Genomic DNA, 13,826 nt, shown 5'->3' with positions numbered 1-13,826 from the left:
GCTTATTCATTCCATATTTACAAAGATTACTTTCAAAAGGCTTTTAACTTGAAATGTTAAACTTTACAGGATGCAATGTCATGAGGTTATAGTTTGTTGGGTGTAAATACTTTTGTCCTGCTTATCACTCTATATATGGATGGGATATAATGATGGCACAGCAAGCTTTATTGCACAACATACTTCATTTAAAGACATTCCACGTGCTAAACAGAACTAACCAGGAAATGCTTGGAAATAATACATTTAAACAAGACCACTCGTGGGGAACACAGATAGAGTATATCCTCCCTGCTGTCTAAACACCAGAAAACTGCAGTAAAACCTGCACCCACATTTCCTGTATGGAACGTCCAGCATGCGAGAAAATGTCCTTTCTGAGGGGTCAGAGAACAGGAGGAAGCCTAAAGAACTGTGTGAAATATTCTAAAAGCACTGCAGGATTTACAGAGACTTTTATCCTGCATGTAACATGAACTGTTTCATAGATTCTTTATGGCTGTCTCAACTTCACAGAGTTTTGAAACACTAGCCTTCAGTTTAGTTTGAGCAAGGCTGAGAGACGTACACACACATACACACTTGTGCACAAAACACACTCCACGATACTACAGGTTCACACACCCTATGTAACACCCATGACTACTCTGGACGCAATACAATAAGCTATTGTAACCTCAAACCAAAGGTCTTGACGCCCATATGCTTTTGTCATTAGTCTCAATTATAACAGGCTATGAGGTCAGTGATACATCCTTTACTCTCTCTCTCTCCCAAGCACGCACAAATGCACATATAAATGCAAAAAAGGGTTATATTGCAGCCTAAGGTTGCAGTTGTAAAAACCCAATTGATCCTCTTTTTCTTCTGGAATTGTTGTATCTGTGGAGCTTTCCTGCATGCATGCATTAATCATTATTTACGCCGAAAAACCTTTAATTATTTACATTGCTAGATGTTTCTTCAGACTATTTCTCTAAATGTTATCACAGGCTGCTTGTGCTTCTCCTGCGCACCATCAATATCAGCCGGTCGGGTTTATCAGAGTTTTAACACACACACACACACACACACACACACACACACACACACACACACACACACACACACACACACACACACACACACACACACACACACACACACACACACACACACACACACACACACACACACACACACACACACACACACACACACACACACACACACACACACACACACACACACACACATACACACACACACACACAGCATGTGTATCCTCTCTCAGCTACCGGCTTCCTTGATGGGGATAGAGGGGACTCGATGGACGGGAAGAGAGGAGACAGTGGGGATGTGGCCACAACAATGGCAGGAAGTGACTTCAGATCAATTTAAGATTAGAGCAAACACACCAACACAGAAGCACTGAGCTAACAAACATCCCCGTTGAAGAGATAATCATGCGACACAAACACAGTGCCAAATAAATGTCCCTTCAACCCTTTAAGACTGCACTGATAATGAATTATGAGGATATTTCTCCTTTTTTTACCAACAAATATATTTATCATAATAATAATTCTGTAATGCTGTTCTCTGTCTAATAAAAAAAATGTAATAATGATAAAACTGCATCAGAAATACACTGGATAAATACCCTTAATTACTGTAATCACATGTTAAATCATGAATGGTTTAACCACTAAGAAAAGCCGCTGTAGTTAGTTTTGAAAAGCTATAAAGCATTGCTCTGTATTTCAAATGTGCTGATTGATAATACACACTGAGCTTCACCAACAACAAACAAGCCTGGTTATGTATCCCTGCCAACTCAAAGTGAATTACGATGCTGCAGATACAAATAAAAACCATGCACATTAAAGTTGAAGACAAGTCAAGAAACTTCCAAAATAAAAACAAGTAGCTTGCAGGAAGTTGAAAGAGTCAACATTGGAGTGTGTGCAGCTGGCTATTCAACAGTTCAGAGGTCACAACAAGGTCCCTGAAACAGAAAACCTGAGAGGTCTGGGGTTGTATAATGTGTAATCAGGAGCATGCACAACTTCAAACAAACAGAAATCGAGTGGAGAGAAGCGGGAAGATTATCTGTATTCTGGATCAGTTGCAAACAGTAATAAAACCGACAGTTTTGTGGTAATCCATGTTTGAAAGTTAAATAAAAAGGATGACTGAGTGTAGGATTTAAAACAGCAGTAAACAAAAGCTCTCTTTTAACCCACTAAGCACTGCATATCATTCACTGTGCAGCTCCGGCAAAGGACCATTTACATTTTAAGGCAATTAAAAGGAACTTGCATTGTGTGTTAATTTTGGTGGTTTGTCCGCAAAGTCATAAATTAAAAACACACATTGAATATCAGTCCAGACGAAAGAGGGATGATTCAGGTTCACTTCAAAATGCTTTGAAATCCAGCAAATCCCTCTATCTGTTGAAGGGATGACCAGACCGATCCTGTGATTGCCTGTCACTATCCCTTAAAGATTTGTATCTTTCTAAGTTAGGGGTTTTTAAATCTACTCTTAAGACACACTTCTTCTCCCTGGCCTTCTAGTCAGAGCGGAGCACGACTCCTGACTTTTCCCTGTGTTTTTTATATATCTGTTGTAATTTGTCTTTTATTGTGATTGTAGTAATGTGTTTTTATTACATGTACAGCACTTTGGCTCGACCAAAAAAATCGCTTTTAAATGTGCTTTATAAATAAAACTTGATTTGATAAATAAACTTGAAGTTCAAAACTTTGCCTGTAAAAATAAGAACATAAGCTCTTGCTGTCACTTCATCTGATTTAACGTCTTCTTAGCTTTAAAAGGCTTACATTTCAGTTGGAGAAAAAATGACCTTAATATCTGACTTGAGTATTGCTATACATCCTTTTTTAGCCGAAAATGACCCTTTCAGGGACCTTAGAACGGAACAGTAATTTGGATATGGATATGAAGTTACTTTGCAGAAGCTATAAATCAGTCTTATGTTGATTCATGATTCTGCTTGGACTGTAAGGGAGACCCGGGAGATCCCCGGCTCGTACCAAACAGGTGTGCGTTATCATTTCCTATTACGAATCATAACCTTGTGTCAAAACCCTGATGGATTTGAGATGGTTACAGCTTCATGTCCAGCTACTGTTATCCCAGAGGAGAACCATAAAAGGACACTCACACATCCTGTCCACTGTCCATTGAATGAGCATCTGTCCGACCCACAACACCTTCCACTATGACTCTACTTCCTGTCCCACAGGTGCAGCTCCGCTACTTCAAACTTTTCATCAAAGCGCTTCCTCCTGAACATGGAAAAGTCTCAAATAAGAGCGACCATGAGCTATCCGTCCCACATTTACATGGTAACTGGCTGATGGTTTTGTCTTATTTACCTAAAGACACATTCAATTATTGTAAAATATTGCATTAGACAACATCATGCATAAAACAAAGCTGCAGAGAATGCATGGCAGCTGCAATCCTATTTAACAAACCAAACCATTATCAAGAGGTTGCGTTTTTTGGTTTTGTGGCCGTGACCTCTACCCCTTCTAATCCCTTCTTTAGGCAGAGGGCATGATGGGGGATGGCAGAATGGGGATAAAGGTGCAGAACCTCGGTCCCTGTTACCAAAAAGCTTTAGAGGAGATTTTCTGCTTGTGAAGCCAGACTTTAATCTCCCAGACGCTTCACACATATGTTCTCATGAGATAATCCACCTAACTATACTCACCCACCCCCCATAAACAGCTACAGTATATAAACAGACATCACATGGGTGGGGTGTCTGTTTACTCTCACGTTCAGTGTAGCTTTAGATATAGTTGTCCTATCTAAAAATACTGTAGATGTGCAGTCACAACGTCTTTTAACCTAAACAAATCTGACTTGAGTGGAGATTAAGTCTTAACTTCATATAATGTTAAAGTATGAGTTTTATGATCCACTATAAAAGATACTGGATATTTACTGGGAGTTTGGCTTGGTATCATTAAACTGAGTCAGTGTTCATAGTACAGAAGATACCAAGATGGATCCAGTTTTGTTGATCACATTGTGTGTCCGCATACTTTAGGTTGCATTCTCCAAACAAGATACACTTTTAAATTGCCACATAGGGAAATTCAATTGCTTTCCTCATGGGCAATCATTGTATTTAGTCTGCACTACTGACCCTTGCAAACATGGGCAGAGGGCAACATTTTGCGGCAAAAAGGAAAAGTCTTATTTGAACTACTATTCTGTCCACACTGCCCTCTCTTCTTATGTCCTCAAGGAAGCAAGAAGGAGTCCCACAAGAGTATTTTATGAGAAAAATCGACATCTTTGGTCATTGCAATGAGACCACTGTGTTGCAACAGCTTGAATCCTAGTAAAAAACCCACCAACCTAGGGTCAACTGGCAAAACACTTGAACCTGGATGTTGTGTTTAATCAATAGAGGACAAACTACATTTGGGGAAGGTTTATGATTACCGATAGCCCAGAGGCCGCTTTGGCAGGTCCATTTCATCCAGCAACACCACCCAACAACAGACTGCACAGGCCAAGCAACTATTAGCCCTTTCCTGGTATATTACTTTGTAATGTGAACCTTGCAATCATTGAGATGGAGGATAAAAAGTTTGCAGCCGTGACCATTTTCCAGAGCTGTGAAATCCTGTCACTGTGTCTGATGAGTCTTAAAGCTCATGGATGTGTGTATCATTCAAACTGGACTTCCTGGATCATATTTCCTCTTCTCAACACTAGTTGAAGCAACACACCCCACCTAGTGTTTTTTTCCCTTTAAACACAGACCCATTTTCAGGCCAAACGTTGCTTGTCAAGCAACATGGACTGAGAGAAATGGCTGCTCCAAATCGGGAAAAAAAGAGGGAAAGGCAGCTGAACATGAGTGTACTTATTTCCTGAGTCTTGTGAGAGAGTCTACCATGATGCTCTTGGTACAAGTACACAACAACTAGCTACAAATACTGCTCTTTTCTGAGTGTATGATTATAGGGGCAAGTCTGGGTCACGTCTTTTCTGCAGACTATAGCCATAAAGCTGTTCTCCCATTACATCCTCTCTGTCGGAGGCTCAGCACAGCGAGACAGGTGGGGCTAGGGAGAGTCCACTGGGGCGAGGTTGGGTTGAGGTGAAGGGTGGAGTTGGGGTGAGAAGCCAGCATTGTTTACACATAGCTAAAGGCACAAGAGAGACGATTAGAGTAGACCGAATTACAAAAAAATGCATTAATGACAGGCGTCCTCAGACAAGTGACACACAACATCCTTCCCAGAAATAGAAAAGGCCGCTGTGACGAAGACTCAGAAATGTGGCATTAAGGAAGATGACAAATCTCTATACAAATACGACATTGTTGCCAAGTAGAAAAAGAAGAAACAAAGAAGCACAATCAGAGTCAGAAGAACCACACAAGAAGAAGGAGAGGAACAAGGAGAAACAGAAAAAGAAGAAAAACCATAAAAGAAGAAGAAGAAGGAGAGGAACAAGAAGAAGCAGAAGAAGAAGAAGAGGAAAAAGGCCTGTGAAGACTCCATTCAGAGACTAAAGGCAAATGGCAGGGTGAGGCGCTTTAGACGTTGCTGTGGGAATTTGCTCTATTTGAGATGCAAATTCCTCAAAGAGCTGAAAGAGCCGGAGAAACAGGTGTCCAAGGAAGTGTGCTGCTGCGTGGGTGAGGGAGGGAGGGCGGGGGGGGGGGGGGGTGTGAGGGCGCTGAATGATAACACAGGCGGCATTGAAGGCCTGCTTGTTCAGTCCAGTCTGTGTGGCACTTCTTTGCCTGTCTCTTTTTCTTTGTCAAAAAAAAAGGGATTTCATGTCAGAACAAAAATGGAAAACATGACAGATCTGACGTTTTCTTTCTGTATTGATTTAATGAAGTAATTTGCTATAAAACAGCTCGTAGATATGAGAAGTTGATTTCAATTTAAAAACAGATCAGAAATAAGTTCCTATAGAATGACAGCAAGATAAGTTACACATTTACTTTTCTTAAATCATAATAGTTGCAATGATTAGTAATAAGAAGCTTCTCGACATTAAAAAATATATTTTTGTTGAATATTATACAGGTATCCAAACCACATCCTGTATATCCTTCATTTACATCCCAGGTTGAAGCTCGGTGGCGCCATCTACAGGACAGCTGGTTACATGTGATTTGTATTTTTTATTTTGATTAAACCTTTTAAAAATATAAATATAAAAAGGCTTCACAGAACATGGTTGTTAAACAATGCATACTATTAGACAGAGAATGAACCCGTAGAATATACTTTCAAAAAACACATTTAAAATCAACATACCCACAACCAAATTTCCAGTATAAAACTCTTGACAGCATATAGTTTGATGTACATGTACACAGCTGCTAATACATTCTTTTCCTAGACTGGGAGTTTATAAATTCATTAAGAATCATTTCAAGCAATTTCTTCATTGTCACAGCTCAGATCAAATGAGCTCAATAGTAATCAAAGGTGACTCCCTTGACTTTTAATATCATCCATTATCATCAAATATTTTCTATGGTTTATTTGAATATGTACACAAAATCCTGGAGGGTCATACTTCTTAAAAACCAAAGAGAACTAGTCTTTCAACTTTTTTCGTTTGTTAAATCATGCCATTAAAAAATAACAGCTAAAGACTATAATGGCTTCATTATTATTTTTCGTAATTCTTTTCATTCAATTACGTTTTGAACAGTTTTATCAGAAAGATAACACCATTATTGAACCGGAGATTGGATTCAGACGTTAGAAAGATTTTTTTAAATCTCCTTCTGCCTTTTTTTTTCTTTAAATCCACATCCAATATATTTAAGTCTAAAGGCCCACAACCTTCAAGCATGATTGTAAAAACAACAGCTCTGTATTATCGTTTTTTAACATGGCATTTCACCAGATCTCTTTCATAACTAAACAAAAACACAAACCTCTCCCTAATACTGAATCACAATATGATTGGATAAACTGCTTCAACAACATATATTTAAAAAAATCAGCATTACAAATCTTTGGCTTAGTGGCACTAATTGTCCCTGCACACTTCTTCCTTCATTGTGTCAGTTTTTGCTCTCACTCAGAGACCTGTGATGGTCACTGCTGTGAGGACGCCCTCCAGTGTTCAACATCAGCAAAGACTCCTGGATGCTGCACTGACAGTCAAATGTGCGTATTCGTGCACGTCTAGCAAAGCAGGGTAAATAGGAATCTCTGCGTTGGCAACGTAGTGACTAATGTAGGCAAAGAGGAAGGCCATAAAGACAAAGTGCTGTAGAAAAGACCTCATCAATAAAGACAAAATCAGACTTCATTTATAACAAAGGACAGAATCTAAGAGGTAAAATTAGGGAGGTAAGTAGCAGCAGCAGCTGTTAACAGTGAGTTAGCGAGTGTACTGTGAACCCCATATGTTCGGTCATATGAATAGATTGCAGCAGGAATTAATCCTAATACCCGGAAATTAGTCAGCATTTTTACATTTCCAGTTCCCTTGTTTTAGTCGATGGGTTTTTAAAAGTTTTTTAAGATGCATGATATAAGGTCTGTAGCTAAGACCAGTTAGCATTGGGGACATTAAATACTAACACTCCAAAGGCAGAGACTCATCTGCTTAAACCGTGGTGGAGTTTGTTACTTTTAGAGATTGCATTTATATTTAAAAGTCATAGTTGTGTTCATTTTCCTTAGTGAACAAAAGTATCTTACACTTTTGTTTCTGCAATAATCCAAACTCAAATGGACAAATCCCATTGGCTTTGCAGAGTGAACCAGAGCGATACTAACAAGCAGGTTAGCTTTCAAAAACAAATCTCTATTTGCTCAATGTCCCTCACAGCACAGAGTTGTCATCCACTGTTTCCGCAATTACACATTTACGAGTTCAATTTAGTTATAAGTAAGGTAAATAGAAACATGTATAAATGACATGACAGCGAAACGGTGTTGACTTTTAAAGCTCAGTTAAGTTTGCACACGTGCGGTCGCACAGACATGAGCTTATGGACAATTGTGACAAGGACAAAATGTATGTTGTATACTTTGTGCAACGTTATCCTCGCGCCAAACCAAAATCTCCTCAAAGTTCTCAATTTGTTTCACCTTTCTGTGTAGTTAAAAAATGTGTTATTGCCGTGCAGACAATACCTTGCCGTCAATAATTTAAGTGACTGCTAGTCTGAGCAATGGCGTTTTTCACAAACCTTGAAAATATAATTATTTTTTCTTGATTGTAAAAATATCCATTTGAATAAAACCTGTCATAGTAAGTCATGAAAGGTTTTGTCATGTCACTGTGACTCAAGAACGTTTACTTAAAACTGTAAAGGCTGTTGTGAATGGTGATGTTAGTAAACTGGGACACTTACCCCGCTACAGGTAAGTGTCATGCTCGGCGCTGCTCAGACTCTCTTTGGACCCTTGTACAATCATGTGTTTGAGGAGAGGGGAGGGGTCACTGGGAGAAAGGTAAGGATTAACCGTCTCCACTGGGGGAAGCGTGGTTTTCTTCTGTTTCCCCTTGTTAGTCTTTGCACTCTCCTTGGCGTCCTGTTCTCTCTCTCCGTCTGTCTGCGTTGCCAGGGGCGAATGCACGATGATGGTGGGCCTTTGTTTCAGGTCCTGGCGGCTGGGCGGCTCTGCCGTAATGATAGCTTTAGCGCCATGCATCCTGGGAGGGGACTTGCAGTGTAGATCTCCATGAGTCTCCTTCCAGCGGCGCAGCTGAGCAAAGTGTTCCTTCTCTATGTCTTTCTCTGACACCCCTAACTCAATTATCTGAAACACAAGGAGAGAGTTTTTTTTATGGTTTAAGTATTTCAGCACATTACATACAGGTATTTGTATATCAATGTTACAACAACCACAGGAGGGCAAAGTCAAAGGGTCAAAACAATAAATTGGATAACAGACAATAACCATGACAGAGTAAACTGTACCTCTTGCACCAGGAAGCCTTCTCGTAGGTACTGTGGCTGTATGGCTCGGAGCAGCTCCATTGTTTCATACAGACCCTGAGAGGCCTTCAGTTTCTCCTGGGATCCCAACGTGCATTTCAGGAGAACCAGGCCTACCCGAAAGAGGATCTTTACTCCTGAGAACACATCAGACACAAAGTAAAGTTTCATTACTATAGCTTAATATCACAAATTTGCCTCAAAGGGCCTTAAAATCTATATAGCATTTGACTCCCCTTTCAACAGGGAAGAAGTGGAAGGGACCAAAGAAAGAGAAACTGAAGAGGTATCACTCTCCCTAGATGGATAGACATGCAACAGCATAACCAACATAATGTAAAATTATACAGATGATTAATAGTCACATGCACAGGGCCTGGAAACATTCATTATCTTCAAAAGCTCAGGAAGGGTAACCTGTGATGTTGTGGAAAATGTTTTTCATGCATAATAAAATGCCAGTGAAAATAAAGTGTAGTGTCTCACCCTCACAAAGGAACATGTCCCAGACCCGCAGCACAGAGGCCCAGGGCAGAGTCCGAGAGAAGGCGCACATGAACCACTCGGTCATGTACAGGACGGGCTCCAGCTTGTGCTTCTTCAGGTGACGGTGGGCCACCGGGGACACTCGCCGCAGCAGAGCGTACAGGATCTCCCCGTCCAGCTGGATCGCCTCCTGTGGAGAAAACAGGGAACAGCAGTCAGTGGAGGGGAGCTTTTTCTTTGGTTATGATTATATCGTCCTAGTAGCCTTGTCAACATCTCGTGTAGTTAGGTCATTAGCGTATTAGTGTCAAACTGGAGATACACTGGCCAGAGAACTATAACACGACCAGCAGCCACACATTGCATGCATTAATAGAAGATACTTTTTAAGGAAGTAGCTCAACTTTTGTTTTACTTCAGGTTAACTCATAAAATAATATAGAGTTCTTATAGTCTTGCGATGCAACAATATGCAAGAATATTTTCCACTTAATAATAATTATCTTGAGTTTGATAACTTGACCCGAGCCTAAATAATGAGACATCTCCTGGGCAGTATAATTTAAGAAAAATTATAAAAAATGCAAGGATTCAGGCCTATAATGTGGCATAACGGCAGACTTCAGAAAACAAGTGTTCGTGGGCATCAAATTATGTAAGTGTATTTTTGCTTGCACTAGGCAAAGGACTCATTTAAGCTATATTTACAGGGTTCAGATAGATAATAATTTACATGCTTAACAGTGTTAATATGTAATCCTGTTACAGGTTGCACTCCTATCTTCTCAAGCTCTTCTTAAGATTTAAAGTCCTCTTTACAAAATGATGTGTCAGTAATTCTGTGTGGACTCTTACCAGCCCTGAGCTGTAGTATCCAGGAAGGTATTTCTCACAAATCTGAACAAGAACCCAGAATGCATCCTAGGACAAAGAAAAAAGAAACAAGGGTAAAAAGATATACTATTCATATTCAAGTGAAGCCCTTTTCAAGATACATTTTTTTTAAACTATACATAGAATGAGTGTTAATGTGGTCATTCTTTAAAAGATCTTTACCCCCTTATTCAATTTATCAGAACACGCCCCAAACAGCCTTAGGGAGGTGAGTACCCAGTATTACAAATATATTATCTTATGATATCAGAGAAAATGTTTTTGATTATGTAGTGTGTGTTTACCTCAGCTGGCATATGCATCAGGAGAACAGCAGCGATTGGAGCCTGAGCCTGACAATAACCCTCTTCAGGCCGATGCAGAGTGTAAGCCTTCAACACACGGAACAAGTCTTGCTGCCTGAATGTATACAAATATATAAAATACATTAATAAAATATGTACAGCTTCAATAACACAACATTCAAATTATGAGAGGCTTTTATATATAAAGGCAGCACTTACCCATGACCCCCTCTGGCTTCAAACATTTCATGGAAGGGGAACTGCCGATGGAGGTCCCTCTCAATAATATCTACCCATTTAGGATCTCCTGGCTGACTGTCCAGTTCCTAAAAAACATTATCAGTGTCTCAGCTTTTGCAACATCATCAACCACCTTTTTATAGCAATATTATAAAATAGGCAATTCTTGATCTAAATGTCATAGTAAAGTTATAAGCATTCAGAGAGTCTCAAGTATACATATCATGAAAACATTTTTCATTTTGCAGCGATTTTCAACAAAACAGTCAAATTTTTTACGGCGGTGGTCAGTCAACAAATACTCGACTTACCTGGAATTTTCTTTGGTTTTGTTCCCTTTTAACCTTGCCCCCGGTGAGATATAGCCAGGCCCGGCCACGCAGGGACGGAGGGATCCCCTTCTGACAGCGCTCTTTCACCTGTAATGCAACATACTCACAGTTACTCAAAGCCTGCAGAAAGCAAGATAAAAGAAGGGCAGAAGAAAGGGACACAGACATTGGAAAACACTCCTGTATATACTGCAGCATACAAAATGCCACTTGCTACGAAATGACGTGCAGGCAATCACCAAACTTTAAAAAACAGGCATGCTGTAGAAATGAATACAAGTTTTCTAGCTCAGCCACTGCATATTGAACGTACGCCTGCAAAGTGACATTTTTTATTACAAAGAAAGAAACATGTGAAGTCAGATAATGTACAGTTTATAAAACAGACCTTCTTGTGTTTTTTGGCCATCCACTTGTCCCAGCTGTTGAGCATTTCCAGCCATTTTGACTCCCGCTGCCTCAGCACATCAGTTGGGATTTCTTCAGCACTGTGCAGATAGGAGACATTGTGACTGATAAAAGCAAATTATTTTCATACAAATGGACAATGCCTATACAGTGTCACTTCCCTTTATAACAGAGGGAATACTGTCTTTAGAGGAGGTGGGACTGTGGCTCATCTCTTCCTTGTCCACACAGGAAACCTAACCTCAGACGAAACAGTGGAACACTTGCCATCGGCAGCAAGTACAGGGAAAACAGGAAACAGTGGGAGAACTTTCCCCTAGTTCAGCTCCCTACAACCTCCTACATACCGCTTACACCAACATCTCACAACAGCCCAACTGCATGTTCAGAGCTGTCATAATTATTGTTGTACCCACACTTAGGCAGCACTAAACGGTTATACACAAGATAGGGACAAATTCCTTTATGTCTCAACATATCAGTGTGTCTATTCAAGCAACCACAGAATGGTTTTGTGACAGAGAAAGAGAGATACATATAATGTTTGTTGTTCACCTTTACCTGGCCTCTATGGATTTGTATTTGCACCAAAAAAGCTGTCATTATAATAAGAAACTTTCTAAAAATAATAACTTAGTATCTCAACAAAATGTTCAAAATAAAGGGTTTATTTTCTTAAAATGTGGACTTTTAAAAACTTTTTAAAAAATGACTTGCTATCCCAACATAATAATAAACCTCCTTAAGATGATGACTTAGTATCTCTAAATAATACAATATTTCTCCAAAAAGGACTATTATAAAATAATGAAACACATTCTCAAAAAAAGGTATATTTGTCAAAGTAATGACTAAGAAAAAGTAAAACTTTCTCAAATGAATGACTGGTAAATTCTTATTATTTTGAGATATGAAATCATTATTTCGAGAAGGTGTATCATTTGAGTAAGAAATATAGTAAATTACTTCGTTACAGGACCATTTAGTTTCATTACTTCCAAAATGTTCAGTCAAGTAGGAGGAGAAAGCACCTGAATATATGTGTCAGTTTGTGGAGACATACACAAACAGTTCACACAGTTTTAACCACATAAGGAGAAGTTTAGCTCCACTTACGATGAGTGCTGCTGGGCTCCTCCGCTGAACCCGTACTTGTCCACCTCTTTCTCCCCGGGGACATTGCCGTTTACCTCTGGGTCGGATCCATACGAGCTGCCTTTCCCATTATCTGTCAGCTTCTCTGGGCTTCCCCGCAAGTCAACCCCATTGCCCTGCTCTATTTTTGCCATTTATTCAACATTTACCTCCACATGAGCCGCTGGTCTACAGTTTGTTCACATAACTCACCCTAAAAAACAATCTTGAAAGCTTGGCTAGCACTTTAAGGCTCTCCATGAAGATAATCGTTGGTTAGCTTACCTGCTGTCACAGCTAGCTACGGTTGCTAGGAAGATTAGCTTCCTGGCTCTTTCAGCTTGCTAAGGGCTATAAAAAGCCACTTAGCGCTGGAAAGGTAATTTCATGTTAAACAAAACTGTTCGCTTTGTTAACTTTAAGATCAAACAAACAAATAAATGGTTAAACTATAAAAGAGAACCGCAGCTACTTCGATAAACGCTGAATTGGTACAGTATCTTCTTGCCAACTCCGACGCTAACATGCTAGCATCACACAACTGTCAGCTGACACACACCTATTTAAACCAGGATCTCTGCTGTCAGCAGGAATGTAGGTTAGCTGGTGGCTACAGGAAGAGAAACTGGAACAGATTAGTAAACAAAACATCCATGGCTTCCTTTAACTCTACACTGCCATCTACTGCTGATAATCATAATCTCAGGTACAGTCTGGTTATTGCAGGGTTTTATGATAGATTTACTTTGCCTTTATTGGATTTCCCTTTGTTTTGTGATTTCAGGTTTGAGGTACTCAATCACACACAGAAGTATTTCTTATTTAGAAATGGCATATTTTATTAGATATGCCTGCATTTAAAAGTAGCTCTGTTCAAAATACTGTCACTCATGTCGATTTTCTTAACCAGTGAACCCGTATAAATAAGAAGATATGAGGAGCAGGAGTCGGAGAGAGGATTTGCCCCTGTAATGTATAAGTTGTTACTTTCAAGTATAGGCCTGCTTCAAAATACTTAAGCAGGATTTAGACTTTGGCCTCTATTTGTAGGCTCATAAAATAAGATAAGATATTACTGTAATAATC

The 13,826-nt window shown here is 39.6% G+C and overlaps 1 protein-coding gene across 1 annotated transcript; it reads right to left on the bottom strand.

The window, feature by feature from the left end:
• Positions 1-5,851: 5,851 nt before the first annotated feature.
• On the bottom strand, positions 5,852-13,362 carry LOC117476565 (TBC1 domain family member 10A-like). Its single transcript, XM_034123206.1, has 9 exons — positions 12,723-13,362; positions 11,587-11,686; positions 11,178-11,285; positions 10,846-10,952; positions 10,627-10,741; positions 10,304-10,369; positions 9,449-9,638; positions 8,945-9,099; positions 5,852-8,783 (listed from the first exon to the last, which is right to left on the bottom strand). Exons 1-9 carry the CDS (start codon positions 12,893-12,895, stop codon positions 8,379-8,381), a joined length of 1,419 nt encoding a protein of 472 aa, XP_033979097.1. The 5' UTR covers positions 12,896-13,362; the 3' UTR covers positions 5,852-8,378.
• Between the last annotated feature and the right edge of the window lie 464 nt (positions 13,363-13,826).

This window comes from Trematomus bernacchii, unplaced genomic scaffold (genome assembly GCF_902827165.1).
Source record: "Trematomus bernacchii unplaced genomic scaffold, fTreBer1.1, whole genome shotgun sequence".
NCBI classification, from domain to species: Eukaryota; Metazoa; Chordata; class Actinopteri; order Perciformes; family Nototheniidae; genus Trematomus; species Trematomus bernacchii.
Note: the sequence above shows the minus strand (reverse complement) of the source record. Positions and strands in the feature narration are given on the sequence as shown.

Coding starts and splice junctions, on each gene's coding strand:
- LOC117476565 (XM_034123206.1), bottom strand. CDS start 12,895: ATGGCAAAAATAGAGCAGGGCAATGGGGTTGACTTGCGGGGAAGCCCA. Junction 10,742..10,845: donor GAAGCCAGAGGGGGTCATGG/GTAAGTGCTGCC, acceptor GTATACATTCAG/GCAGCAAGACTTGTTCCGTG. Junction 9,639..10,303: donor GATACTACAGCTCAGGGCTG/GTAAGAGTCCAC, acceptor TTTTCTCCACAG/GAGGCGATCCAGCTGGACGG.